Below are 26,686 nucleotides of genomic sequence, written 5' to 3'. Positions count from 1 at the left end.
TCGTTTATTTTATAATGAATGGTGTAAATTGAACTTGAGGGAATTTCAATCCTAGTAATGGTGGATATGAAAAGAAGTATTCCTTATGTTCCAAATTTCAATAGAATTGTTTATTTTCTTATTATCATACTGTACATCTAAAAAAATATAATTAATATTATAATTTTAGATTAATTTATATTTTTTATTTTATCTACTCAAACTTCCATTGGTTTTATATGATCCTTAATTTTACGTTTTTTGTTTATCTGGCCTTTTATCTTTTATTTCGTCTTATTGATTCTCTAAATTTTAATTTTCCGCTTTCTCAAATCCTCGAAATAGATGTCTGACTATTTTGTTGTACCACGCTCCGTGAGTTAATAAAAAGCAATAAAATTTATTTCCATGTATGTAGAAGCAATAAAATTATTATGTGAGACCACGGAATGGACTGACATCTGTTTGAGAACCTGAAAAATCAAAAAATCAAAATGCAAAAACCATATAAAATTAAATATCAAAGTTTAAAAATAAAATAAGATCAAATGGAAGTTCAGGGATTAGATAAATAAAAAACGGAAAAATAAATAAACAGGACTCTTAGATCATTTTCTTTATCTTTAATTGAATTTTATTTTAAATTCAATTATTCATAAATAATTTTAATAAATAATTTTAATAAATAATTCATTTTTGTATTAATATTAGTATAATATAATTCATTTTACTGAGCCGAGCCAATTTGGCTGGGAGCCATATCTTGCAATTGGCTAGGCTTCACAAAGAATGATCTCGGGCTATCCACAGCCCAGCCCATATAAGAACAAAGGCCAAAAATGTCTTTCCAGTTCATCGTCACTCTCCCTCGAATACAAACGGCCATGGCCAATCTAATGCAATTGCATAAAAACAAGTATTAATTTCCTCTGTCTGCACTCTGCTCCCCATATAAATATTAATTGTATCTCGTGTTGTGTTATGGAGTACAATTTACTTCTCCGGAAATAATTCTTGCATGATCATCTAAGTCTCAGGTATCCATCAATTTTATAATTCAATGCTGTTGAGTTAACGAATCACTGAATCTATTTGTTAATTTCTCTTCATTCACGTAAGTGGCGGACTCAGATTTTTTCTTATAAGGTGGGTAAAATTGTACTGAAAGTATTGACAAAATATAAATTTTAAAGTGGACATATTATAAATTTTAAAGTGTTAAAACTATACTATTTAGTTCTAATTTTTTTTTTTTTAAAATGATTCAAAATTATAAGTTGGGCAATTGTCCACGCTCTTCTTGGGTCGGCTGTGCTCACACTGACATTCTAGGGTTGATTGCATGCAGGATAAGATGGGAAAGTATGACAATGGTGGGAGTTCATCAAATCATGTTGAATTTAGTCTTGAAACCATAATCCCAAAACCTGAGGGTTTTGACTTCAATTTGCCTTCTGATGATATCATCTACCCTACACAACTAAGGGTATGCTATGATGCTTTCAAACTCAGCTTTTAATTTTATAGGATTTTTGTTTTCTCTTTTATAAAATGGATATCAATATCATGGTTAACAATTTATTGTTATCTGTTTATTTATTGAACTGTTCCAGGAGAATGCTGCTGCTAGTTCATCTGCAATAAATGTGAGATCTTACTTGACGGAGATGGGATTCCTACCGTCTCTTGTTGATAAAGTCATTGAAGAAAATGGTATGCAATGTATTTTCGCGTTCTTCTCTTTATATATTAAGCATCTTTAAAGTACCACCAGATAGATGATGCAGCATTTACCTATCAATTTGAAATAACAAGTCCATGATTGTGGAACTGAGGTTTAGCCTCTTCGACATCATTTACACAATTGCATTTCAGGAGGAAGAATAGCTTTAGAAATTGTTATTACTTGTCTACTAATTCCTTGAACAATTTTTCATAGTAAGATTAATGTTTTTTTTTTCTTTAAGCAATCTTGATTAGTGGGCATTCTTCTCTTTTATGTAGGTGACGAAAATGTTGATTTGTTATTGGAGGTTCTCATTGAATGCTCTGTAAGTATTATATAGTTGCTAATCTTTGTACCATCATCTTGTTCTTTCTTTTTTAATTGTATGTTCGGGTTTTTTGGGCAATCCACAGCATATTGCCTGCTTGCAGCATGAAGATTTTGAAACCTGTATTTAATAAGGGATAACAATTATGTTTGCTTCTTCATTGATATGTTATTCATTAAAATCAATTTTCTTTTCTTGCTTTGACTAATATCAAACTGAACTGAATGAATTAGGCTCGCCAAAACTCTCGGTCATCAGATTCTTTGGATACCTTGTTTAATAACAAGGATTCGAGCAAGCCTCCTGAATATTCCACATTTGTTCAAACAAAAGAGGTAACTAGTCGTAATCTTATAGTTTTTATACAAAGTCATGCTTCTTCTGCTTAGGATCTATCTGAATGTTACCCTGATGAAAGTTTTTCTAATATGATTCATCTTCCTTCATAGCTGCCTTTGGCTTTCATGACCTCATTACATGCACTGCATCTATGAATTGGAATTCTTTTTCCCGATTGGTCATTGCACTTTTGCACAGAATTTCTGATAGTTACATAAATTTTAGAGTGTCAGGAATCACATAGAATGGATAAAACAATTTAACTTAGAAATTGAAATATGACCTCATAACAATTCCTCTTTTGTTTGATGGTCTTTTTCTTTATAGGTCAGCATTTCACAGGTTTACATGGTTTTATGTTTTTTATTCATATTAATATTTAATTTCATTTCTGTCAACTGTATGCTGATATGCAACATTAATTTGGTAAACATTTCAGCTGGATGGTCATGGTTCATTGTGATTACATTTTATGGTTTAGGCTTTAGTAGATTATTTTGTATTGCATTTGGTTTCACTTAATCTTCAATCTTGTGTAGGAGCCAGATGTATTTGAATTTGACGATGGCAAAAGGGTATCACTACTTCAGATGAATTTCTCTGCAGAGGAAGTTGATTTTGCATTGGCAACGCTTGGTATGTTTTGGCAGATTTTGTACTTGGTGAGCTGTTATTATGATCAAAGAACGCTTCTGGGATAGCATTTCACTTTATGGCGATACCTTAAATTTGCTTCAAAGTTCAAACAATAAGCATTCTAGCTTTCTCATTGTCTAGGAAAAGGATTTAGTTCATATACTCAAGTAAATTAACAGTATTTGTATTAAATGTTTGGAAGCAACTGTATAGGTTTCTAATGATGAATTAAGATCCATTGTCGAGCCTTGAAATTAGGCGTGCTCACTGCTGTGAAACTGAAGAAAGGACAAACTCTGTCACTGGCATATATGCTCTGATAATACCTACGTTTCTGGTTCGATTAATTCCGTATATCTTGCTGCCCATCCAGTCCTGTGTCCTTAGTTTTCAGCACTCAAGTGTTTCCAGTAAATTTTGTGCTTAACAAATTCAATTTTTCTAAATCCAAAACTTCTATTGACCTTATGCTGTTACATGCAGGTGTGGATGCTCCAGTTGACGAAATAGTGGACTTCATTACTGCTGCCCAAGCAGCTGCAAATTTTGACGTGGAAACAGATGAAGTGCTTGAACATGGTGCAGAAAAAAATGAGGTCTGTATTGAACTTCGTTGGAATTTTAGGGTGTCAAGGGAAAAAGTAGCTATTATAAATATAATGATGATAGAACACCAAAGGCTTTTGTGATGTTGGCTGCTAACATTTACAATCAGCTTGTCCATTGTGTTCCTTGTGTTCTTTAATAGTTGCCAAGTTTGATGGTCAAATTTCTATGGCATTTGTAGGAGCAGTTTTCCTTTTACTTATGTCTATCGTATTGAATATGCATCATCTAACTTTTTATTGGCCTTTTCATCTCCAGGATATTAGCAATGAAATTCTGTATGGGACCATGCAAACAACCCTTAAATTGCTTGAAATGGGTTTCTCAGAGAGTGAAATTTCATTAGCAATTGAGAGGTTTGGTGAGTTTTATTGTCATAACTTTGTTCAGTAAAAGATTCTGTGAGATATTTCCAAGATATAAATTTTGATAGTCTGTATGGAGAGTGGTGGGTATCCCAATGCTATGGTTATTTACATTTCCTGTCCTGCATAATATTATTGGAAGGCATGTTCGTTCTCTGCTTTTGTTTCTCTCTCCTCTCTTCAAATTTTTGTGGTTTATCAACAATTTCCTCATAGTTTAGACTATTGCAAAGGCTTGATAAGTCATTTTCCGTTGTTCAGGTTCAGAAGTTCCAGTTGTAGAGTTAGCTAATTCAATTTGTGCAGAACAAGTTGGTGAGAAGTATGTTATCAAAGTTAAGGTACTTGCTAGCGTCTCTTTTCCACTATCTTCTCAGTTCAAGAACACATATTGATGCTGAGAACATGGTTCTCTTGGCCCTCTATGTGTAAAAAAGAAAAACAAAGTCAAAAGCACTCCTGCCAGCCATTCAGGCTGTTTATTTCCTTGCAACCTAATAATAATGCGGCCTCGTGCTTTTTTGGAATTCTGTTTTGAAGTTAAGAGTGTGCATGTGTGTTTCTCTGCGGAAAATAATAATAATAATCAGTAATTATTTACTTGCACTGAAGTTTTTTTTACTATTGTGCAGTCTTCCTCAAAACATTTCAGAATGAATTCTTCGCATGATACGAGGGAGATTGGAAATGACCAAAGTCGTCACTCATATGGTAGTGAAAACCGGGAGGAAATTCACAGAGGAAAAAGGCCAAAACAAGAGTATAGTGGAGGCTATTCTAATACCGAGAAAGGACATTTTGGTTTTGAGGAAAATTATGGAGAAGAGCCAAAACCGGTATATACTGCTGACTTGAGCTTCTCTGTTGAACCACCTTGGATGGAAGAAAAACCTGACACAGAAACCGATAGATTTGGAATTCCAAGAGAACCAACGTTTAAACCACGCAAGAGTCTTAGCCACATGGTAGCAAAACCTCCATATTTTTTATATGGAAGTGTTGCTACCATATCTTTGAACACTTGGGGAAAAATATCTCAGTTTTTGTACGGTGTTGAGCCGGAATTTGTAGATACCCGGTTCTTCTCTGCATTGAGTAGGAAAGAAGGCTATGTGCACAATCTTCCAATCGAAAATAGGTTTCACATCCTTCCGAGACCACCAATGTCCATAGAACATGCAATGCCACAAACAAAGAAATGGTGGCCACCATGGGATACTAGGAAACAGTTAAGTTATATCAATTTTGAAACTAATGCCGTATCTCAACTTTGTGATAGGCTTGGGACCATGCTAACAGAGTCTCGGGGATTGATTTCTGATCAACAAAAGAGAGACATTCTCCAATATTGCCATAAACTAAATCTCATATGGGTTGGTTTGCACAAAATGCGCCCCATAGAGCCGGAGCATTTGGAACTCATTCTGGGTTACCCATTAAATCACACTGAGACTGGCGAGGGTAGTTTAAAAAAAAGGCTTCATACACTCAGATATAGCTTCCAAATTGACACTCTGGCTTATCATCTCTCTGTATTGAAGTCTATGTTCGCCGAAGGAATAACAGTACTGTCACTTTTTAGTGGAATTGGTGGGGCAGAAATTGCCTTACACCGCCTCGGGATTCATATGAAGGGTGTTGTCTCAGTGGAAACTTCTGAAACAAAGCGAAAGATGCTGAGAACGTGGTGGCGTAATAGCGGACAAACAGGAGAGTTGGAGCAGTTTGAAGACATTAAGAAGCTAACAACTAGCAGAATTGATAGATTGGCTGAGAAATTTGGGGGTTTTGATTTGATCATCTGTGAGAGCCCATGTACGAGCTCTTCAGACAATCCTGAAATTGAACAGGTGGGTGACGCACCATCGGGCTTTGACATGATTAAGTATTGTGAATTTGTTCGTGTTCTGCAACTAGTAAGGAATCTAGTCTAAACAACGTGGTAATCAAAACCGTCATTTAAAAATGGTTAATCAAGTTCTATGCTAGCATATGTGCTTGTTATTAGAACGTAGGTGAGGATTTTGTAGGTAGCTCTTTAAAATGGCCTAATTATAATTTGTGCTTAGTGCTGTATAAATGTTATTAGGCTCTCTTGTCTTGTTTTCATGGAAGAGATTGTGTAATATATGTAGCAAAGGTTGTGCTAATCTGAAATTCTGAATGAACCGAAAATCAGTTATCAGTTGTAGGTAACTTCATCACTAGAGGCCGCAAAAGAATGAAACCTAGTGTACTCGATTGAAGAACCGATCTCTCGAGTTCTTTCTTTTACTCTAGTAAAGGATTATGCTTGTGATTTGACCTTAGCTTTCCGAAAATACCATTAGTTACCGTTTAGATTGATTTTTTAAAAAAATCTATAAATTTGGTAAAATTTATAGATTTTAGATCAACGAATTGAAAGATTTAATCATTTGATTAATGTTAAAGTGATGGATTTACAGGATAATTTTAAAATCATAACAATACATTCTATGTAAGTTATTTTGTTAATCCCACATGGATGCATCAAAGAATCCAAGTCTGGAAATATATAAAATAATGAGATGTGGTTGTTTTTTCTTTACAAGACATGCCTTAAAAGAAGTATACTGCTCGTACCAAACAAGGTTTAAATGTAAATGCAACACTCTCCAATAATGATATGCAAAGATTAAATATTCATTTTATTAAGGACAAATAAACTATTTCTTCAAATGCAAAGATCAAGGAGTAATTTGCTGAGAAAAACTGTAGAGATTAGTGAAGTGAAGCTGCTTGTCTGTTTCTTTACAAGCCAGCTTGTCATGGACTGGCACTCTCTCTTACAAACATATATTCACAGAGACACAGACACATAAATTCAAAAACACCCATTTTTTTTGTCAGTTCTTGAAAAAGGACAAAAGGATAATTGCTGTTTTTTGCATTTTAAGTTCTTTGTGTTAAGCACAGTTAAAGATTCTACATTGCATCTAGTTTGAGTAATCTGTTACACTTTCTTGTCTCTCTAGATTTTTAGCTTTCTGGGTTTTCTTTATTTTAAGCAGCTTTTTATGAGCATTGGCAAATTTTTTTTCTTTTTGGCCCACAATCAACTTCAAATCTACTCTTTCAGTCCTCTTTTGGAGCTTTTTCTCAGTAAAATCCATTTCTTTCTCTACTCTTTTCAGTACTGATTTCAAAGTTCAAAAGAAAAAAACAGTCTTTACAGTTATTTAAATTTTGAAATATCTTTTTAAATGCTTTTAACTTGTGATTCTTGCATTTATCCTTAGCAAGAGGCCTTAGTCTACTGTTTTCAGATTTATTTTTGGATAAAGAAATGGACTTTGTTTGGTGAAAACCCTGTGATTTGATATCATAATTGAAGCATACCAGAAGGTGATTTCTTGTGCTAATTGCGCAAGAAATCATGGAAGAGAGTTTTGTACCGTTTCGTGGAATCAAGAATGATGTTAAACAGAGATTGGCATGTTACAAGCAAGATTGGACTGGTGGTTTAGAGGCAGGCTTCAGGTACATTTTAATATTTTATATCATCATATCATAGGATCTGTGCACTACATTTTTCAGTTTGAGTCAAGCTGTAGTTTTTCTAAGTGATGGTACTATTTCTGTGAACATTTTAGGATCTTGGCACCCACTATGTACATATTTTTTGCATCAGCAATTCCAGTTATTTCATTTGGAGAACAATTGGACAGAGAAACAGGTTATTTACACTCTTAGTTCTTTATTGAGAGCCTTCTAAATATGTGGAAGATTGCTAATGATATTCATTTGTCTGTATTTGCTTGACAGATGGTGTTCTCACGGCTGTTCAGACTTTGGCTTCCACTGCATTGTGTGGTATTGTGCACTCTATTATAGGAGGTCAGCCTTTGCTGATCCTTGGAGTTGCAGAACCAACTGTGATTATGTACACATTTATGTTCAACTTTGCTAAAAGTAGACCTGATTTGGGATCAAAGCTCTTCCTGGCATGGACTGGATGGTAAAAATGGATAATTTCTGCTATGAAATCTCATTTTATTATCAGTTTTAGCCTCAAGATCTTACCTTTATTCACAAATTAAAATTTATGTTTCGCTTTAATGGCTATGTGGATGAGCAGGGTATGTTTGTGGACAGCTCTCTTGTTGTTTCTACTTGCTATCTTAGGAGCATGCTCCATCATCAATAGGTTTACACGTCTCACGGGCGAGTTGTTCGGGCTTTTGATCGCCATGCTTTTCATGCAGGAAGCTATCAAAGTAAGAAAACGAGCCTGGTTCCTTTCTTTTCATTCTTATGTCAAACTCGCTAATGAAAGGAGTTTTTGCTAATATGGTTTGACTAGGGACTTGTTAATGAATTTCACATACCCGAAAGAGAAAATCCCAAGTTGATTCAGTTTAAACCCTCTTGGAGATTTGCAAATGGGATGTTTGCATTGGTTCTCTCATTTGGCCTTCTGTTGACTGCTTTAAGAAGCAGAAAAGCAAGGTCGTGGCGCTATGGTTCAGGTCAGTGTATAAAACTTGTGTAAAACTTTTTGTTGCACAATATTTCTACATCTCAAGTAGCCAAAGACTAAAAATCATTCCTTACATTTGTATTTATTGTTGTTATTACTTTCTCATAGGGTCACTTCGAGGCTTCATAGCAGATTATGGTGTGCCTTTGATGGTGTTGGTTTGGACTGCTGTATCCTATATTACATCAGGTAGTACTCCAGAAGGAATCCCAAGGCGTCTTTTCAGTCCAAATCCATGGTCAACAGGTGCCTATAAGAACTGGACTGTGATGAAGGTACGGTTCACGATTAAAAGATTATTTGTCCCCTTCCATAATTTCAACTATCCTGTCTCGGATAATGATATTGTATTAATGGCTTATGCGCTAAAATTGACAGGATATGCTAAATGTTCCGGTTATTTATATAATTGGAGCTTTCATTCCAGCAACAATGACTGCAGTGCTCTATTATTTTGACCATAGTGTGGCATCTCAGCTTGCTCAGCAGAAAGAATTTAACTTGAGAAAACCACCTTCATTCCATTACGATTTACTACTTTTAGGATTCATGGTAAACAAAAGTCCATTATTTCACACCTCTCCTTTTATCTGTAAAAAAAGAAAAATATGGTATTGTTAAATTTCTATAATTTCCCAATGGTATGGCAGGTTATAATGTGCGGTCTTCTTGGGATCCCTCCCTCAAATGGTGTTATTCCACAGTCTCCCATGCATACCAAAAGCCTGGCTACACTAAAGCACCAAGTATGCAAATCAACTCAGGGCATTTGTACTCTTTAATAATAAAAAAAAAAACCCGTGTTGAGTTCCACTTCTCAACTTCTCTGTTTGTTGACATTGAAACTTTGTGTTCACAATGGAATTTTATCTAAAAGGAAAATTGAAGCATGTCTAGTCAAATGTAAGGATATATGGATTTCCCCATACGTATTAGTTATTTTACATCAATTTTGACTCGTGGTGCAGCTGCTTCGTAATCGCCTTGTGGCAGCAGCACGCAAATGTATGAGTAAGAATTCAAGCTTGGTAGAAGTGTATGAGAGCATGCAAGAAGCCTATCAACAGATGCAATCTCCATTGATCTATCAAGAACCTTCTGCTCTGGTATATTGACTTCTAATTTGTTCTCTTAGTTAGGCTGCAATATAAGAAGGGCACTGTTTGGTTGATAAAATTGACTGAGCCAGTCACTTAGGACAAGAAGCCAATGGTGTGTCTACAATGATAGGTTTAAAGATTGTTTTATGCCTGTCTATTTGTGTCTAGGATTACAGCTCTCGATCTTTTTTGTTTCTGCACTGAATTCTTCAGTAATTTTCTCCTTAGTTTTATTAATATGAAGCTAATGACTGAGTAACCTTGTTTAGACTTGCTGAATGAGCAGGGATTGAAGGAATTAAGGGAGTCAACAATTCAGATGGCAAGCGTGGGCAATGCTGATGCCCCGGTTGATGAGACAATGTTTGATGTTGACAAGGAAATTGATGATTTATTACCTGTTGAAGTCAAAGAACAGCGTCTTAGTAACTTGCTTCAGTCTATATTCGTAGGAGGATGCGTTGCGGCCATGCCTTTGATAAAAAGGATACCAACCTCAGTTCTCTGGGGTTATTTTGCTTTCATGGCCATTGAGAGTTTACCTGGAAACCAATTCTGGGAGCGGATCTTGTTGCTATTCACCGCTCCAAGCAGAAGATACAAGTAGCCCACTGGTTTCTTTTATCGTCTTTCTCTTACCTTGTAACGGGTGTGCTGATACTAATTCAGTGATCATGTTTCACTTTTTCAGAGTGCTGGAGGAATACCATGCCAGTTTTGTGGAAACAGTGCCTTTCAAGACAATTGCAATATTTACAGTTTTTCAAACAGCTTACCTGCTAGTCTGTTTTGGGATTACATGGATTCCAATTGCTGGGGTTCTTTTCCCTTTAATGATCATGCTTTTGGTACCTGTAAGACAATACATTTTGCCTAAGTTTTTCAAAGGAGCTCATCTTCAGGATCTGGATGCTGCAGAATATGAAGAAGCTCCAGCTTTATCATTCAATCTACCATCTGTAAGTTTTCTTTTTTTACTAGTATACATGCTTGCATTCAAGCATGCATGAAGTCAATTCTAATTGTCACCATTTCATGTAATCATCGAGACTTGAAGCCAGCTTATATGTATGCTCATTTAGGCACTGCTCGAGAAACATTAGCACAATTAAATCCCTAACCAAACTCAATTCTCATCAAATATATCTATATAAACTTCAATATCGAGCACCATAAAGTTCAAGCTTGTTACATTGCATAATATAAGCTCATTTCACTTAGTTGGTATTGTTTGATAGCAGGAAAGAGTGATGAGTAGATCAGCCTCATTTGCAGATGATGGAGAAATTTTAGAGGGAATGATGACACGAAGCAGGGGAGAGATAAAAAGCATACGCTCAAGTGGTACGAGCACACCATCAAAAGAACTAAAGAACAGTAATAGTTTCTCAGATAAGGTGATTAGCCCCCGAGTTAGTGAGCTGCGAGGAGAGCTGAGTCCTCGGCAAGGAGGAAGAGGACCGTTTAGTCCAAGAACAGCAGAACCAAAAGCTTGTTCTAATCTAGGAAAAACTGGTTAAGTGCTCATATACTTTCTTACTCAACTAGTCAAGATATGATATCTATTTGTTTAGTCATTAGTGCAATTCTTTGTACAATGTTTTTGTAATTAGAAAAACCAGTTGCAAAGGAATTCAACTCATGTGCATTAATTTCTCTGCTAGCTATTCATGCAACACATTTCTAATTCTTCATGTTTTAGACTCGGGCATTATTATTGTAATAATATGCGTTCCCTCGTCAAGCTTGCTATAGGCAGGGGTGTGCATGTAACCAAACCCACCGAACTAAATCGAAAATAGCCTGCTTGGTTTTTTCTTTAATTTACCTTGGTATGTAATTTGAAAACAAAAACCGATTATATATAATACATATTTTTTTATATTTGATTTATAAATTTAATATCTTTTAGTTTTATTTATTTATTGTCTTTCAAATTTAGAAAAAAAGTATTTCATGAAAAATAAAAATGAATGTAATGGAATAATACTTTTTAAGTCTAATTTAATATTTATTTTTATAAAAATCGTTATTTTATTATTTTTACCACCACATTGAACCGAACTAAATTCTCATCCTAAATATCAGTTATAGCTTATAAGATTATATACTATAGATACTTTAGAATATATATGATTATTAAATTTTACTTTATTTAATTATATATATTTTTTTATCAGAGATAGACCTATTTTACGGTCTGAGGAGCGAACCCTCGATCTCATGTAATGGAAGGACTCGGCCATTAGGCCAAGCCTTCACATGCTATTTATTCTTATTTAATCATGGGCTAATTACCCAATATACTTAAATTTGGGCCAGGTTTACTTTTATACTGACCCAACTTATTGTTTACTTTTCACACCACCCAAAATAAGAATTATAACCTAATTGCTTTGAATTATAACTTTCTTACCGTTTTTTCTTTTTTCCTTTGATTTTGGCGGTTTCTTCTTCTTCTTCTCCGTGATTCTCGTTCTGCTCCTCCACGATCTCTGCGATCAAAGTTCTGGTGCTCCATGTTCTTACTCGCTTTCTTCCATTATCACATTCGTTTAAGTTTTCATCTCCATTATCTCATACATTTCAGTTATCTTCTTCATTATCTCCGCCATTCCGCCTCCGCCGTTCCGTTTTTGCTGTTCCATCTCCGTCGTTTCGCCTCCGTCGTTCCACTTTTGTCGCCGCGCCATCTTTCTTTTCTCTTTTTGATTTTAGATCTGAAATTTTTTGTTCTTTATGTTTTCATTTTCAGATCTGTAATTTGTTTATCTTTTACTGTTTATTCACCATTTAACATGTATAAAGAGTATTTTTAAAGAATTTCATACTTATTTCATGATATGTAGAATAATTTTGTGATTTTATGTAATAAAATTCTGTTAACTCTGCATTTTTTTGTGTTTTGTTGTATTTCTGCGTTTTTTTATTCTGCAGAACGATTTGTAGATGATGATTGATTGCTGAATTACTGTAATGTTAGAGTGTTGTTGATTTTATGTTGACTTTATGTTGATATTATGTTGATATCAACTAATATTTTTTATTTTAACATTGACAAACAAGATAATATTGTTTATGAAATAAATGCCTCCTGTAAGTTTGCGGAATAGATGTTTATTTGAAAAGCAGCAGGATGGAATGTGGAGTGCACATATTTGTTTGAATGAGTGATCTCTTTGTGTTTTTTTCTCGGTAAACGTTCTGAAATTCCCTACATAAACATATGTTATTGGTATTCAGCCATTTTTATATAACTTTCATTTTCTTGAGTGTTATTTTATTAGAATATACTAAATTCATTTCGGCATTTTTGAAATTTGGTTGGTTTTTTTTGCTCCTTATATTATGTTCTACATACAAACTTTATTATAAAATCAATGTTGAATTTTATTGATGTAAAATTATTTAAGCTATATTAATCAAAATCAACGCAAAATCAACTCGATGTCAACCTAAAATCAACCTAAAATTAACATGCACATATCCCTAAAATTAATTGAAGATCAACACAAAATCAACATGTGTATACTATTTGTCATTAAAATTAATCAAATATCAACTCAAAATCAACACAAAATCAATATAAAATCAACATGTGTACATTATTTATTGTTGACATTTTTGTCAGTTTTAATATCAACACAATATCAACATAATATCAACAACATTTAATAAACTGGATAGTATTAATTTTATAAATCTTTTTAATACTAATTTTTATTTTTAATATTTATTTACCTTTATTTTGCTAATAATTAATCAAAATTTATTATTTATCATATATTTTATTTTTTATATATATCAATATAAAATCAACATTAAATTAATCAAAGATTAATAAATTATTTTTTCAATCTAAAATACCAACACAAAATCAATATAATATCAACATAAATTCAAATTTGTAATATAATAATAATTCAGAATCATTATTTATATTTTTTACCTATACCAAAATCAACACCATGTCAACACTATATCAACATAAGATCAACATTATAACATTACAATAATTTAACATCATTATTGTCTTCTTCACCGATGCTAAAATCAACAAAATATCAACCGAAAATCAACACCATATCAACATTGTAACATTACAATAATGCAACATCATTATATGTCTTCTTCCCCGATACTACCATATCATTATCTAGTCTCAATTTAATTTAATTTAATTTTTTTAGTTTATTTCACAGACAATGTTATCTTAGTTGTCAATGTAAAAATAAAAAAAATCAGTTGATATCAACATAAAGTCAACATAAAGTCAACAACACTGTAACATTACAATAATTCAGCAATCAATCATCATCTACAAATCGTTCTGCTGAATTAAAAAAAACGCAGAAACACAAGAAAAATGCAGAAATAACAGAATTTTATTCCATAAAATCACAAAATTATTCTACATTACATGAAATAAGTATTACATTCTTTAAAGATAATCTTTATACATGTTTAATGGTTGAAAACAACAGTAAAAAAATAAATAAATTACAGATCTGAAAATAAAAAAAAAGAACAGCAAATTTCTGATCTAAAATCAAAAAGAGAAAAGAAAGATGGCGCGGCGAGATAAAGGTGGAACGACGGAGGCGAAACGACGAAGATGGAACAGCAAAAACGGAACGGCGGAGGCGGATTGGTGCGAAGAACAAATCTGAAATTTGTGTGAAAGGTGAATTGAAAGAGAAAGGAGAGAGAAATTTGAGGAGAGAGAAAATAATTGTAATTATGAAGATTTGTGTTATTAGGGTTCTATTTATATGGATGGTATAAAAGTAATAATTTCTCCCTTACATGGTAGTTTTAAAATGTCAAATATGTGTTGGTATAAAAGTAAATCAAACATGAATGTTGGTTATTTGAGTAAGAAGCCCTTTAATCATTGAGTGTTCATAAATATGGGATAATTTTTTTTCTTGAATAATATATAGAGATAAGTTGTTGCATTGATATATGGGCCAAGACGTTATGGACTTCTTTCAATATGCCCTATGTATTTTGACCTGAACCTTACTTACTAACCAAGTATTCCATTCATTTCAAAAAATTGTATTCCATCAAATCGACGTCGTTTAATAGAAAAAAAAATTCGTTGTCCTTTCAACTTCCCCACGAACCTTCTAGTTGTAGTTGGCAGTCCCAATGTATAAAAACGAATGAAAACCAAACAGCCAGCAGGGTCATTTTGGGATTATTTATACATTCATAAATCCATTCCCTAAAAAATAAAATTTCGTTTAACAGGAAAAAAAAAGAACCGCCTTTTTCCTCTCTTTTCATTTTTCCTATTCGCGTTTCTTTCTTGTTTTGGGGTTAGGGTTTTGAATTTTTATTCATGGATTACTAAACTAATCCAAATGTTGACCACTAAATTCTATTCGTCTGTTCGTAAATTCATTGTTCTTACTATTAATTTTCAATTAGGTCCTTGTTCTAGGTTAAGCATCATGGCTTGATTCTGCTCTGGTATTTTTTTTATTTTTTTTTATTCCTTTTCTTTTTATTTGCATATCCTTTGCGTGCTTCGTTTCTTTTAGATTCGTAATTCCTTTTCTTTTATTTTTTTATGCTTTTTGTTGTGTATTCAATCCGTTTCTTGAGCTGGAAAAAAATTAATTGATTTGGGGATTTGATTCTTCTACTATGTACTTATGGGTTGAGGAGTTGTTTAATTATTATTATTGTTTGTTTGATTTTGTTGTGTTGTGTTGTGTTGACTTTCTATGATTTTTTTGTTACTGATTTCTAATGTTTTGGTTTTAGGGTTTTGTTATTGATTACTTTTATGTTTTGATTCGTCTGAATAAATGATTTATGGCTGCATGATTCTGTGTTTAAGTTAATTTTTTTGTTTATTTACTATTTCAGGAGTGGCAGGTCTGGAATGGATATGTATTATACTAGTTCTGGACATGCAAATTTTACTAACAACTATATGGTATTTATGATTTACAATCTGTCCTAGTTGAAGCTTTAGAATTATTTTTCAATCTTCTTGTGAAGCTGGTTTACTGTTTTATTGATTCTGGTTATACTGTGTTCTGATTAGCATTTGTTTATGTAATTTGTGCTCTTTAGACTCAAGGTTCCGAAAACCCTTATTTGACGAGTCCGGTGCTTGAACAAATTGAAGCTATGTATAACGAAGGCGCCCCTGAGTATTTTGTTGATCAGGGCATACATTACCCTACTGCCAATAATTATGGATACTATTGTACAGGTAATTTTGCAGCTTATCCTGTGTAATTCCTTTAGCTGCTGCTTCGGACTTTCTCACTTATGTGATGTGCTGATTGACTTTCTTTAGGATTTGAATCACCTAGCGAATGGGAGGACCAACGTAGGATTTTTGGTGCAGATGGTCCTGAATTCCAATATGCGGTGAGTTGATGCAAACCTTCTTGCTGTTTATATTAATTTTTCTTATTATGTCATGTTCTCTAATCATTATTTGCACTTCTTAATGTTATGCGCTGTTTTTTTTCAGGGTGCACAAACTGAAAATTTGCCTTTTGTATATTATACTCCTAGCTATGGATATGCAGAGTCACCCTATAACCCATACAACCCTTATATTCCTGGTGCCATGTTAGGCATTGATGGTTCATATATAGGAGCACAACAGTATTACCCCGTCACACCTTATCAGGACCCTGTGTCTTTACCAGGCTATGTCCCTGTTGTTGTTCAACCAGATTTCATCCCAAGCTATTATACAGACCCCTTGCTAGATTCTAGTGCAGCATACAATAGTAGACCCAGTGCAAGAGGTTTAAAACACAATCATGGTTCATCTTCTGCAGCTTTTCCCAAGAACCAAACTAAATCTGTTTTAAATCAGACTAATTCATTGTCCAAGATGTCAGAAGGCCCAAAATTTAATGGTGGAACTAGCAAGCAATCTTTAACACATGGAAGTGTTTCTTCTGGTAGTTTTCCAACTACAGCCTCATCACGTATGCTTGAGGTAAGTTTACTTTTTTGCTTGATTAAGAGTTCTTCAGAAAATATTCTTGTCTATTATAAGCATCGAATCATTTATGAGTTGCACTTTTGCTGTCCTGTGGTCCTGAGAGTTGTGCAAGGATGTATAGCCGGCATCCGAGCTACACATGCTGGGATGGGTATCCATCTCCAGGTTATCTTGCAACAACAATCTAGTTGTTGGAGATATGTCTTGCGAAATGATGAAACTTAAATTATCTATTTTATTTTTTTCAGGGCAGAGGCGCTTCTGTTTCAATTCCAGTGGATAAATTTTCGAATGAGAAAGTTCTCTCTTATTCTAGCCAATTAAAAGTTCCAGTCCCTGCCAATAATGGCTTTTCTGAATTTGGATCAAGTGCTCTTGGAGACACTAGTGTGGATAAGCTGCAGTCTAAGATTCATGTCGGCGGAACTTTCCATGATGTGAATGGTCGATCGGATGCTTTGGGCGACCAGAATCGTGGACCTAGAATAAATAAACCAAAGAATCAACTGGTTGTTAAAGCCTTCACAGACAAAGTGGGAGATCCTAATGCACAAGGAAACATGATTATATACACTGATCAGTTTAACAAAGATGATTTCCCGCTTGATTATATTGATGCAAAATATTCTGTAATTAAGTCATATAGCGAAGATGATATCCACAAGAGCATCAAGTATAACGTTTGGTCATCTACACCCCATGGAAATAAGAAGCTGCAGAGTGCCTATGAGGATGCACAAAAAATAGTTGCCCGAGAACATCGGCCCTGTCCTATCTTTCTGTTCTTTTCTGTGAGTTATATATTAAGCAGCTTCTTTTTTTATTTAATCCAATTCTTCTATTATCTAATTAGAGTTTCTACCAGAATTTTTATTTATACCCTTTGTATCGCTCTGGATGTCTTTTTTTTTAGGTCAATGCAAGTGGTCAATTCTGTGGTGTTGCAGAGATGATTGGGCCGGTTGACTTTCTAAAGGACATGGATTTTTGGCAGCAAGATAAATGGAGTGGTAGCTTCCCAGTCAAGTGGCATTTTATTAAAGATGTTTCAAATTCAAGCTTTAGACACATTATCTTGGAGAATAATGAGAATAAGCCAGTTACTAATAGCAGAGACACTCAAGAGGTATTTTCAGATTTAATTATATATCTGCACTTGCTGTGATGCCTGATTATCTTTCAAATTCTTTGATACATGCAATTATCAACTTCTGATGCCTTTAGATTTATGACCTTGATACGTTATTGCAGCTATTTACTTCTATTATTTTTTTCATTTCCTTCAGATTTTATTCAAGCAAGGTCTCGAGATGTTGAAGATATTTAAAGATCACTCATCGAAGACATCAATACTTGATGACTTTTTGTATTACGAGAATCGTCAGAGAATTATGCAGGAAGAGAAAGGGAGACTTGTATTTAGAAATTTTGAGAGTCCGTACTTAGTACCTGTTCCTGCCCGCAAACTTGATCCTCTTGTCGAGCTACCTCCAAGTATAGGAGAGAAGACCAAGAAGCAGATCGTTTACAGCATCATGAAGAAAACTGATCCATCTTCCACAGAGAAGGCTTTTTCAAATACTGGTGTTGCGAATGTAATTACTGGGTGTGGGACTTCTGATAAAATAATAACCAACTCGGGAGATGATATTTCATCTGGTTTGAAGATCGGTTCTCTCAGTATTAATACAAAGCAGGCTGAACCCAAGCCCTCCTTTTCTGGTACTACGGTTGCTAGTACTGGTCCAGCTGGTATTGTTACAGTAGGATCAGTGCCTATTAAAGTTAATGGAGCTGAATCTTCTGGTTTTTTAAGAGTTGGCAGTATCCCGCTTGATCCGAAGGTACTACAGTGTGAAAAAGGTGGTTCTCTTACTAAACGTCCGTCTTAACTTTTGAATAAAGCTGCGGAAGGTTTATCTTTTTTTGGGATGTGATTGTGTCTGAGCATGTTCTTCATGTATTTTTTGCATGTTTGCAGAGTCGAGCTCAATTTATAGGCTATAGGAGTTGATTGTTATCATCAGTTTCTTTTCCTATATTCCTTTTTTCAGCTTTACCTGATGCTATTCTTTTCAATTTACTTATATTTTATCATGCATTTGATTCTGGCGGGTCTCTGTTTTTGCTACAGAAAAGTATGAAATACAATGTAATTTCTTCTCCTTCAATATTAAAGATAAAAAAAATGATAGTCTTCTTTTTGCTTCATTTTTTGTTATTTCTTTTTGCTTCTGTTTAAGCTATCAGTTTGTTTCGTGGAGAGCCTAAAGAGTCGCATGGCATCTGTTGTTTTATTTCATAATTCATTGGTGTTGGATACAATTTATTTTTTTGTAGAGGAATACAATTTCATTAACGGTAAAAAATTTAATTGGTAGATTAATAGTAAACATTTGTTCTTTTAAGTGCTCACAGAATTTCGAGGTGCGATTGTCAAACAGGAAACAATTTTTTTCAACGGATTTGAAGTTTAATAAGCAGCCAAAACTTTGTCGCATAGTTTAATTTAGGAGGCGAACATGAACTAGCAAAAGTTTCAAGTAGAAGCTGTAAGAATATTGGAGATATCCTCAATAGCTAGGTGGGTGCTTTTGGTAAACCAATCGGTTTGTTGACTCAGTCTTTTACATCGAAAATCAACACCAAACTGAAAATAAAACTTCTTTATATATTATTAAACCAAATTGAATTAAATTTGTCATATAGTTCACTTAGTGATTCGATTCGACTTTGGCGTGCTCCCTACCATTCACGAGTAAATTACAGGGAAGTCGCCCACAAATGCTAACAGGGAGGTTGACAACTACAACGCACAAATAGCAAATCTACAGAGACATCATGGCAAAAGGGAATGAAGGAAAAATGGTCCCTCTGTATCATTAAATTCCGGAATTACAGTGTTTCATGATTAGACTAAGTGGATCCATATATTAATTTTATCCTCCTCTTTGTTCACTCTTCACTTTATCATTATCCAGCAGTATGAGTATTGATATTAAATCAAAGGAAACCAAAATGCAGAAGCCGCCATATGATAGTTCCAAAACAATATTGAATATCACGGAAAGCTTTAACATTCACCAAGACTGTAAGAGTCATGAAACAGATGCTATAACAGTCTTAAGAGTCTATGTGTTTATTAATCTGATCGAAAGTAAAGTTTCACGTGATTCAATAGGTGCAATTTTAGACAAAGAAACTCTAATCTTTCGGTACTTTCATCTAATACACTTAGCTCAATAAATTCAATGAATAATCAACCATTTTTACTGAATTTACGGCCAGACATCTTCTCAGACTCGTAAAGTATATGGTTTATAAGTCCTCTTGCAGCACTGCATCAGAAAGTAGATCAGTTAATAACTTTGCTATACCAGTGTTGCTACCAGAGAGTAAGAAACTGCATGCAGGTGTTGGAGAAAAGCTGAAATCTGGAACTTACTCATCCTTCAACTTCTGAATTTTTTCAGGATCTTCCTCATACATATGCTTTTTGAATTGCTGCTTGACCATATCAACAAGGAGTGCTGTGTTATTTTGCTGCATACCAAATAAACAAAGGCAAAAGATCAATTCCCATAACTAATCTAAAACGCGTCGAAAAAATGACACATATCTTTAATCCTTTTATAATATTACGCACTTTTTTTTTGCTGGTGAAGACCAAAGAAACGTATATTGATGGTTCAAAACTTGCAAGACACAAAGAAAAAACTCTAAAGTCGATTGTATGTCTCAACAAGCACTAAGAGCATTATTTTTTACACTACATCTCCTATACAAATTCGACACCAATATCACTAAATCTATTTTACATTTGATCTTACCATTTACACCAGAACCCCAATACCCTATGAAATCTATTCATGACTGGTTTAACTTAGCTGATTCTTTATTCTTTCTAGCGTAATTCTTATCATCTTTCAATAGTCCAATCATCTAAAGTTTCAAACAATAATTATATGGTTTCAGACATATCAACATGAGAATGCTTTAATGCACTTATGTATTGATTTTTATTTTGTAAGGCGATCTGCGGACAAGGCTTTGCATCTTGTTCTATGTCAGGTTATTAGAAACGGTTATTACCATTTGTAAATTCTTACACTTGTAACTGCTTGATATTAATGAAATATTATTTTTGTGTCAAAAAAAAAAGATCGAATTTTACTAAACCAGGGACAAACACTCTAACTTTTTATTGTAGACCTTCCTTTACATGTTTAATATTTTTGACATCTAACCTTTCTTTGCTATAAAATGCACTTGATTAAAGAACACTCAGAAGAGAGGTTCCTACTTCTAACACATACTCCTTGAATAATTATACCACCACGATAGGGATTCGACGTTAGTTAGAGCACAATAAATGATGAGAAAAAGTATGGTGGAAACCAGTCATTTATTGATTTCTTAGGGTCCCATTCCATTCTTATCCCTCACTCCAAACTAACTTCACAATCAAAATTCTTCTACTTCCATCCATTTCCTTAGATAAGAGCGTAAAGATTCGAACACTCAATTTCCAATCTCACAAGTACATAACCACCCAAAAACAATTAGAAGAATAAACAGACAAACATATAGAATGTAATTGAGGACAGTTGAAAATAAGTAAATAAAAAATATATTTATTTTATGAACTTCGGAACAAATTGAAGATAAATTATCCAAAATCAGTTTAAAGAGTATCCATATGATCAAAATTAACAGCACAAAAACTCATTTCTAATAAGAAAATAAACAGAACTGATTTAATTTCTGGCATAATAATAAGGAAAAAAATTGATTAAATTACCCGGTGACCGATATATTTAGCTCTTCGAAGACACTCACGGTAAAGCTGCGAAAGGACGGAAACAAAACGGAATGTTGTTATTTCATGAGCGAAATTAAACAAAAACAAACGGAAAAAAAAAAACTTAAATTCAGCTGTTTGTAGAGATGGCAAGTGATACTAAACCCTAATTGCGTTATTGGCAAGTTCAGGTGGCAATGCTGTTTGTAGAGATGGCATCCTTTTTTTTTGAAAAAACTTCTCTCAGATCAAATCAAAGCTGAAAAAAATTGATAAAAAAATAAAAAAAATTGAATTGAATTGGATTATGAAGATGACGTTGAAGATCCAAACCTCAAATTCAGCCGTAAGCTACGAAGAAGAAAGAAATGCTCCGTCTTTTTTTTTCACTGACTGGTAAGACAGAAATTGGAAGGAGGGTTAATTAAATCTCACTAAACGACTTCGTTTTAAATTGCCGGTACACTAACTTATTTTCTTCAAATTAATTTTAAAATTGTTTTTCTTTCCTTCGATTATTCGAATTATTTTTTAATTCAAAGAAAGAGTTTTTTAGTAATTCTTTTCGATCAAATTGATTTATGTTGCACTCGGATTTTACCACGACATAATTTTTTCCTTTTAATCTAAAACAAAATAAAAAGGAAATACAATGATCATAAAAGTAATATCTATTATTGATGTAAGATTAAATACATGTGACAAGATTTAATTGTGGCATATTTTGTAAAATCACTCATGCGATTATAAAATTGAAACAAATTAGAGCATTGTGATTAAAATGAAACAAAACAAAAATTTAGCTGCTCAAACATTTCATATCCTAGAGTATTTTTGTTTCATGCCTCAACCGGCAGATTTTGTAATATTCATACAAATACAATGTGTAAATATCCAATCTATAACAATCTTATAATCTAAATAGCAACATTATTCTAAAAATGGAGCCAAAATAGTAACGAAGATCCCATATAATATGAGCATGGTTCTTGACAATATTGGGCTCTATACAGTAATCTAACTATTGTATAGCAACAATCTAAAAATCCCATATAAATAAATCAAAAGCTACTACTAAGTTGATAGTATATGAGTATAAATAAATGTCTTAACAAGAATAAGAAGGCAAATCTTGTTCACTTTCAGGCTCTCCTTCAATCAGACAATTCAATGGAGGAATAGTCACAGTCTCTTCCGTTCCGTACGCATTCCAACAGAACGGATCGTCCATTAATTCTCCTTCGTAAGGAAGAAGCTCAACTTCTGAGAGGGTGATATTAGTGCACGGCACTGCGTCACTGCAGGCGAAGTGAATCGGGGGCGTTCTTACGTCGTAACTGCCTTTGATGTTCTTGTATGATACGTCTGTTACGTGAACTGCTGATGTCTGGTTTAGACAATCTTTTGACATGCAGTAGTATTGGTCTATGATCATGCAGTTTCTTACGTTCTCCATTTGGATGTTCTCGAAATGGATGCCCGAAACGCAGCCCGTTCCGCCTTGCCACGTCTTGATTCTTACTCCGTTGTCGGAGTCTCTTATCATTGCGTTGCTTACTGTTATGTTTGATACGCATGCCTCTGAGTTGTGCACTCCTAGGCTTCCAATGCTGTAGAATAATCACCAAGGTTCGTTTCAAATTTGATAAGGGAGCTAATTGTACAAAATTCTAAACTTAAAGGAATTTTTTTCATAAAAAAAGGTTTGAAGGGACTAATTATATAAAGGCCTAATCACTCAAAAACCCCTCACCTTTAAACTTTTTTTCAATTCCACCCTGACGTTGAAAATTTGTCAATTTTACCCACTTTTGAATTTTCCGTTTTCAATTGTACCCCAATATTTTAATTTTTGTTAATTTTTTTATTTAAATGATGAAATCATTCAATTAATTAAGTCTAAACATGAAATTAAATTCTTTTTTATTCAAAAAAGTACAAATAAGTCCTTTATTTTTAAAAACTAACTAAAAACCATAATCAAATTAACACTAATTTAATTTTTTAATTAATTTAACTAAATTTAAATAAATTTTAAAAATATACAATTAATATATGCGAGATATGGAGAATGTTTTAAACAAATTTTCAAACGCAAAAGACGTTAATTTAATTTTTCAGGGTACAATTGAAACACAAAAATGCAAAATAGGGTAAAATTGACAAATTTTCAACGTCAGTTGAAAAGGGGCTAAAAGGTCGGAGTTTTTTAAGATATTAGGCCTTATATAAAAATCCAAAAGTTAGAAGAAAATTTTTCTAAAAAAGTTTTGACTCAACCGTAATTTCGCCTCGGGGTACAGTTAATTGATAAGGCTCGAATATGAGTTCATATTAGGTCTACCTTTTCTTAAATACGCCTTTGAATTATTATTTTTATTTTTGATTAAAATTAATATATAATTCTAAAAAATTGTGATATTAAGACCAGAATAAATTTAATATATGAGCTGAATTTTCACGGAATGCAAAATTCAACCTAAGCCTGAGATAGACTCAAATTTTCATATACAACAACCATAGGAAATGTACATTTAGTTGTAACTGTACCGAATCAAAACGAACTAAATTTACGGCAATATAAAGATTTTAAACTGAACCAAACATAACAAATTAGCTCGGTTGAAGAATTATTTTTTTTAATTTAGTTTGGTTTGCATTAAAACTTAACTAAAGGTTTATATATTTAAAATCAAATCGAACCGAAAAATCAAATCACTTCTGCAGTATCAAATCAATTTTGGATCAAAAGTTTCAGCTCAAATTTAGTTAGACTTGATTCAATTTTTGGACCCCAAAAATAAATTGGGCCCGGCACAAACTGGTCCAAGTCGGGCCCATAACAGGTAAAAAGTGGTAGTTAATACAGCCAAGACATCATTTTCAATTAATAAAAGAGAGAAAAATGTACCTAATCCCGTGACTAGGCCCGCAGGTAACACCCTCTATATCAACATTAGAACATCCTGTTCCTATTGAAATGCAATCATCACCTGTTCAAATCAAGGTATTATTATGCATCATTAATTAATTTTTAGTACTGTCACTATAATTAATCATAATAGTAGTAATTACCATTGCTAATCATGGAATTATAAATTCCTACGCTTTTTGTATTTTCTAAGTGGATGCCGTCCGTGTTTGGGCTCAATTTAGGAGAAGAAATTGACAGCTGCTCTATTAAAACTCCTTCACACCCATCAAATTTCATGTGAAATTGAGGGCTGTTTTCGATACTTAATCCACTCACTACTAAATTTGAGCTCATGAAGAACCGAATCATCTGAATTTCAAACAACCCAAAACAAAAATAAGTTAACCATAAAGGTCAAAATTATCAATTTTTTAATGTCTTTAATTTTGACTTACTGTAGGGCTATCGCATGGCTGTTTTGATGATAACCCTTCATTAGTACCCTGAAATCAAATTCCAAGCAAACGTTAAAATCGAAAAAACGCTAAAACAGAAAATGACGAAACAACATAATATAAGAGTATACTCTTACTATAAATATAAAATTTCGGAAATTAAATGATACACTTAAAATTGTAGCACTCGACAAGTTTTTGTGCCATACCCGGTGAGGTTTACAGGGAAGATCCCACCATTTCTCGCCATTGCCTTCGATAGTTCCATTGCCGGTAAGAGTCATATCGTTAAGTCTATAAAACACGAGCCATTGCTTTTTACTCTGCTTCTCCGGCCATGAATCAGGCCCGTCAGGCGGCATTAGGCATCCATCAATCTTATCATTACAAACACAAAACAAAAACAACTTTAATTAATCGTTACTTATTAAAAATCTTCAAGTGTAAATTAAAATAATTACTTTTTCTTGATTTGTATAAAAATTATACTCGGACAGTTTACTACATTAGTTGATTTAGTCATTTGATCGTTATAAGTAAAATTTAATTTGATGACTAAATATATTTTTCTTTCATAAAAGTCCATATAATTTTTTTAAAAATCAAATGTTCACCTGAAACACGAGTCCCGGCTGGCAAGGTCCAGAGAAAATGGTAGAAGTGATCATAAAAGAATAACCAGAAGGAGCCAAAACGACGGCTGATTCCACCGCGCAGGCAGCTTTCCAAGCTGCCACGAAAGCGTCAGTGTCATCAGTAGAGCCGTCGCCAACCGCTCCATAAGAGGTGACATCAAAAATGCAGTCAGAAGTGGAGCTATTACTACCAGGATCATTCGGATACGGGTCAGACGGAACCGTAGGATTAGGCATTGCAGGAACAGAAGGCTGTTGTACAGGAGATGGAGATGTATCTTTGGAGGATTTTGGTTTTGGTTTGTGGTAGTGGTATCGTCCTTGTACATGGACTGAATTCTGAAGAACAAGAAGAAAAATTACAGCAATGGAAATTAGTAGCAGCCTGTGAATAATGAGGTCCATTAGAATTGTAGAGAGGAGTCTATAGAGAAGAAGTGAAGTGGTATGATTTGAAATGAGGAGAATGTTGAATTTAATGGAGGATGGTGAGAGAATTATGTCAATTAATATTGGTTATAAGGAGGGACCATTTATAGGCTTCATATTTTTATGGCTAACTTTTACTATCTGTTCCTGAACTTTCTTCTCTCTTTTCGGAGTACATAAACTTTAATTCGTATCACAATTGCTCCTAAATTTTTATTTAAATAATTTGGTTGTTTGTGCTATTAATTTTTTCTAACATTTGGTTTTTGCTTAAGTGGCATCTGAATTTATAGTCCATTTGATGATGTGTATACTTATATGGCTAAACTTTTTTATTTTCTTATCATGCAAATAGCCTCGTGTATTAAATAAACACCAATAACAAATCAATACATGTCATATAAAATTGGTATATTTATATATATGTATAAATAAATTAAATAAGAATACTTAACCAATAATAATGATTATTTAATTAATAATTATAATGACAATCATAGTCATAAAATTTTAGATTTTTAGTCTAAAACTAACAGTATTAGGATATACCGGCGCTATATGGTAATCGAATTATTAAATAAAAGTTTAGAGACAGTTAAAGTGAGAATTAAAGTTTAAGGATGACAGGCAGAGAGAGGAGAAAGTTCAGGGACAATTAGTGAAAATTATCCTATTTTTAAATACGAACAACAGTGAAACTATAGTCACGACACGCGTCACATTAGAATTGAATGTCATTTAGTAGAGGAAGAGAACTGAAGAGAAAGGTTTTGGAAGGATGTTGGGTTTCTGGTGCTTGATGCAGTTGTCGTTTTATGTGGTCCATTTTCCACTTCTACTCAAAATTAATTGTCGTTTTGGATGTTATAGCGTTGGTTTTATTCGGC

At 33.5% G+C, this 26,686-nt stretch overlaps 5 protein-coding genes across 6 annotated transcripts; 3 read left to right on the top strand and 2 right to left on the bottom strand.

Annotated features, from left to right (window-relative positions):
* The first annotated feature begins 845 nt into the window (after nucleotides 1–845).
* On the top strand, nucleotides 846–6,154 carry LOC126667219 (probable inactive DNA (cytosine-5)-methyltransferase DRM3). The gene is made up of 10 exons (XM_050360183.2): nucleotides 846–1,016; nucleotides 1,328–1,465; nucleotides 1,593–1,692; nucleotides 1,984–2,030; nucleotides 2,267–2,368; nucleotides 2,912–3,008; nucleotides 3,492–3,604; nucleotides 3,873–3,975; nucleotides 4,241–4,320; nucleotides 4,612–6,154. The coding sequence occupies exons 2-10, from the start codon at nucleotides 1,334–1,336 to the stop codon at nucleotides 5,911–5,913; spliced, it is 2,076 nt and encodes a 691-aa protein (XP_050216140.1). The 5' UTR covers nucleotides 846–1,016; nucleotides 1,328–1,333; the 3' UTR covers nucleotides 5,914–6,154.
* Nucleotides 6,155–6,682: 528 nt separating this feature from the next.
* LOC126669640 (boron transporter 1-like) lies at nucleotides 6,683–11,267 on the top strand. Of its 2 annotated transcripts, none has more exons than XM_050363162.2 (12): nucleotides 6,683–7,480; nucleotides 7,594–7,676; nucleotides 7,766–7,958; nucleotides 8,079–8,217; nucleotides 8,304–8,469; nucleotides 8,589–8,755; nucleotides 8,859–9,032; nucleotides 9,131–9,226; nucleotides 9,449–9,586; nucleotides 9,867–10,183; nucleotides 10,272–10,539; nucleotides 10,822–11,267. In XM_050363162.2, the coding sequence occupies exons 1-12, from the start codon at nucleotides 7,377–7,379 to the stop codon at nucleotides 11,098–11,100; spliced, it is 2,124 nt and encodes a 707-aa protein (XP_050219119.1). In that variant the 5' UTR covers nucleotides 6,683–7,376; the 3' UTR covers nucleotides 11,101–11,267. The 2 variants fall into 2 exon arrangements, with proteins under 2 accessions (XP_050219119.1, XP_050219118.1); XM_050363161.2 differs by having other exon boundaries at nucleotides 10,819–11,267.
* Nucleotides 11,268–14,773: 3,506 nt separating this feature from the next.
* LOC126667720 (YTH domain-containing protein ECT4-like) lies at nucleotides 14,774–18,776 on the top strand. The gene is made up of 8 exons (XM_050360773.2): nucleotides 14,774–15,058; nucleotides 15,461–15,530; nucleotides 15,671–15,812; nucleotides 15,900–15,973; nucleotides 16,080–16,559; nucleotides 16,814–17,356; nucleotides 17,479–17,691; nucleotides 17,852–18,776. The coding sequence occupies exons 2-8, from the start codon at nucleotides 15,477–15,479 to the stop codon at nucleotides 18,455–18,457; spliced, it is 2,112 nt and encodes a 703-aa protein (XP_050216730.1). The 5' UTR covers nucleotides 14,774–15,058; nucleotides 15,461–15,476; the 3' UTR covers nucleotides 18,458–18,776.
* An 824-nt stretch (nucleotides 18,777–19,600) lies between these two features.
* On the bottom strand, nucleotides 19,601–21,810 carry LOC126667721 (uncharacterized). Its single transcript, XM_050360774.2, has 5 exons — nucleotides 21,700–21,810; nucleotides 21,532–21,625; nucleotides 21,367–21,411; nucleotides 20,011–20,108; nucleotides 19,601–19,903 (listed from the first exon to the last, which is right to left on the bottom strand). The coding sequence occupies exons 2-5, from the start codon at nucleotides 21,583–21,585 to the stop codon at nucleotides 19,825–19,827; spliced, it is 276 nt and encodes a 91-aa protein (XP_050216731.1). The 5' UTR covers nucleotides 21,586–21,625; nucleotides 21,700–21,810; the 3' UTR covers nucleotides 19,601–19,824.
* A 498-nt stretch (nucleotides 21,811–22,308) lies between these two features.
* On the bottom strand, nucleotides 22,309–25,889 carry LOC126666663 (polygalacturonase At1g48100). Its single transcript, XM_050359498.2, has 6 exons — nucleotides 25,350–25,889; nucleotides 24,945–25,112; nucleotides 24,736–24,783; nucleotides 24,442–24,649; nucleotides 24,278–24,359; nucleotides 22,309–22,976 (listed from the first exon to the last, which is right to left on the bottom strand). The coding sequence occupies exons 1-6, from the start codon at nucleotides 25,773–25,775 to the stop codon at nucleotides 22,475–22,477; spliced, it is 1,434 nt and encodes a 477-aa protein (XP_050215455.1). The 5' UTR covers nucleotides 25,776–25,889; the 3' UTR covers nucleotides 22,309–22,474.
* Between the last annotated feature and the right edge of the window lie 797 nt (nucleotides 25,890–26,686).

Source organism: Mercurialis annua, linkage group LG2, assembly GCF_937616625.2.
Source record: "Mercurialis annua linkage group LG2, ddMerAnnu1.2, whole genome shotgun sequence".
In the NCBI taxonomy this organism is placed as follows: domain Eukaryota; kingdom Viridiplantae; phylum Streptophyta; class Magnoliopsida; order Malpighiales; family Euphorbiaceae; genus Mercurialis; species Mercurialis annua.
Note: the sequence above shows the minus strand (reverse complement) of the source record. Positions and strands in the feature narration are given on the sequence as shown.

Bases quoted from the DNA above. Each gene is read 5' to 3' on its own strand.
- LOC126669640 (XM_050363161.2), top strand. From the start codon at position 7,377: ATGGAAGAGAGTTTTGTACCGTTTCGTGGAATCAAGAATGATGTTAAA. The intron at 7,959-8,078 runs GTAAAAATGGAT...GTGGATGAGCAG, and splicing joins TTCCTGGCATGGACTGGATG to GGTATGTTTGTGGACAGCTC. The intron at 10,184-10,271 runs GTAGCCCACTGG...TCACTTTTTCAG, and splicing joins GCTCCAAGCAGAAGATACAA to AGTGCTGGAGGAATACCATG.
- LOC126667720 (XM_050360773.2), top strand. From the start codon at position 15,477: ATGGATATGTATTATACTAGTTCTGGACATGCAAATTTTACTAACAAC. The intron at 17,357-17,478 runs GTGAGTTATATA...CTTTTTTTTTAG, and splicing joins CTATCTTTCTGTTCTTTTCT to GTCAATGCAAGTGGTCAATT. The intron at 17,692-17,851 runs GTATTTTCAGAT...CATTTCCTTCAG, and splicing joins ATAGCAGAGACACTCAAGAG to ATTTTATTCAAGCAAGGTCT.
- LOC126666663 (XM_050359498.2), bottom strand. From the start codon at position 25,775: ATGGACCTCATTATTCACAGGCTGCTACTAATTTCCATTGCTGTAATT. The intron at 24,650-24,735 runs GTAAGTCAAAAT...TTTGAAATTCAG, and splicing joins AGCCATGCGATAGCCCTACA to ATGATTCGGTTCTTCATGAG. The intron at 22,977-24,277 runs GTACATTTTTCT...ATTATTCTACAG, and splicing joins GGGCCTAGTCACGGGATTAG to CATTGGAAGCCTAGGAGTGC.
- LOC126667219 (XM_050360183.2), top strand. From the start codon at position 1,334: ATGGGAAAGTATGACAATGGTGGGAGTTCATCAAATCATGTTGAATTT. The intron at 2,031-2,266 runs GTAAGTATTATA...TGAATGAATTAG, and splicing joins AGGTTCTCATTGAATGCTCT to GCTCGCCAAAACTCTCGGTC. The intron at 2,369-2,911 runs GTAACTAGTCGT...AATCTTGTGTAG, and splicing joins CATTTGTTCAAACAAAAGAG to GAGCCAGATGTATTTGAATT.
- LOC126667721 (XM_050360774.2), bottom strand. From the start codon at position 21,585: ATGCCATCTCTACAAACAGCATTGCCACCTGAACTTGCCAATAACGCA. The intron at 21,412-21,531 runs GTTTAGTATCAC...GTCCTTTCGCAG, and splicing joins TTGCCAATAACGCAATTAGG to CTTTACCGTGAGTGTCTTCG. The intron at 20,109-21,366 runs GTAATTTAATCA...TTTGGTATGCAG, and splicing joins CTAAATATATCGGTCACCGG to CAAAATAACACAGCACTCCT.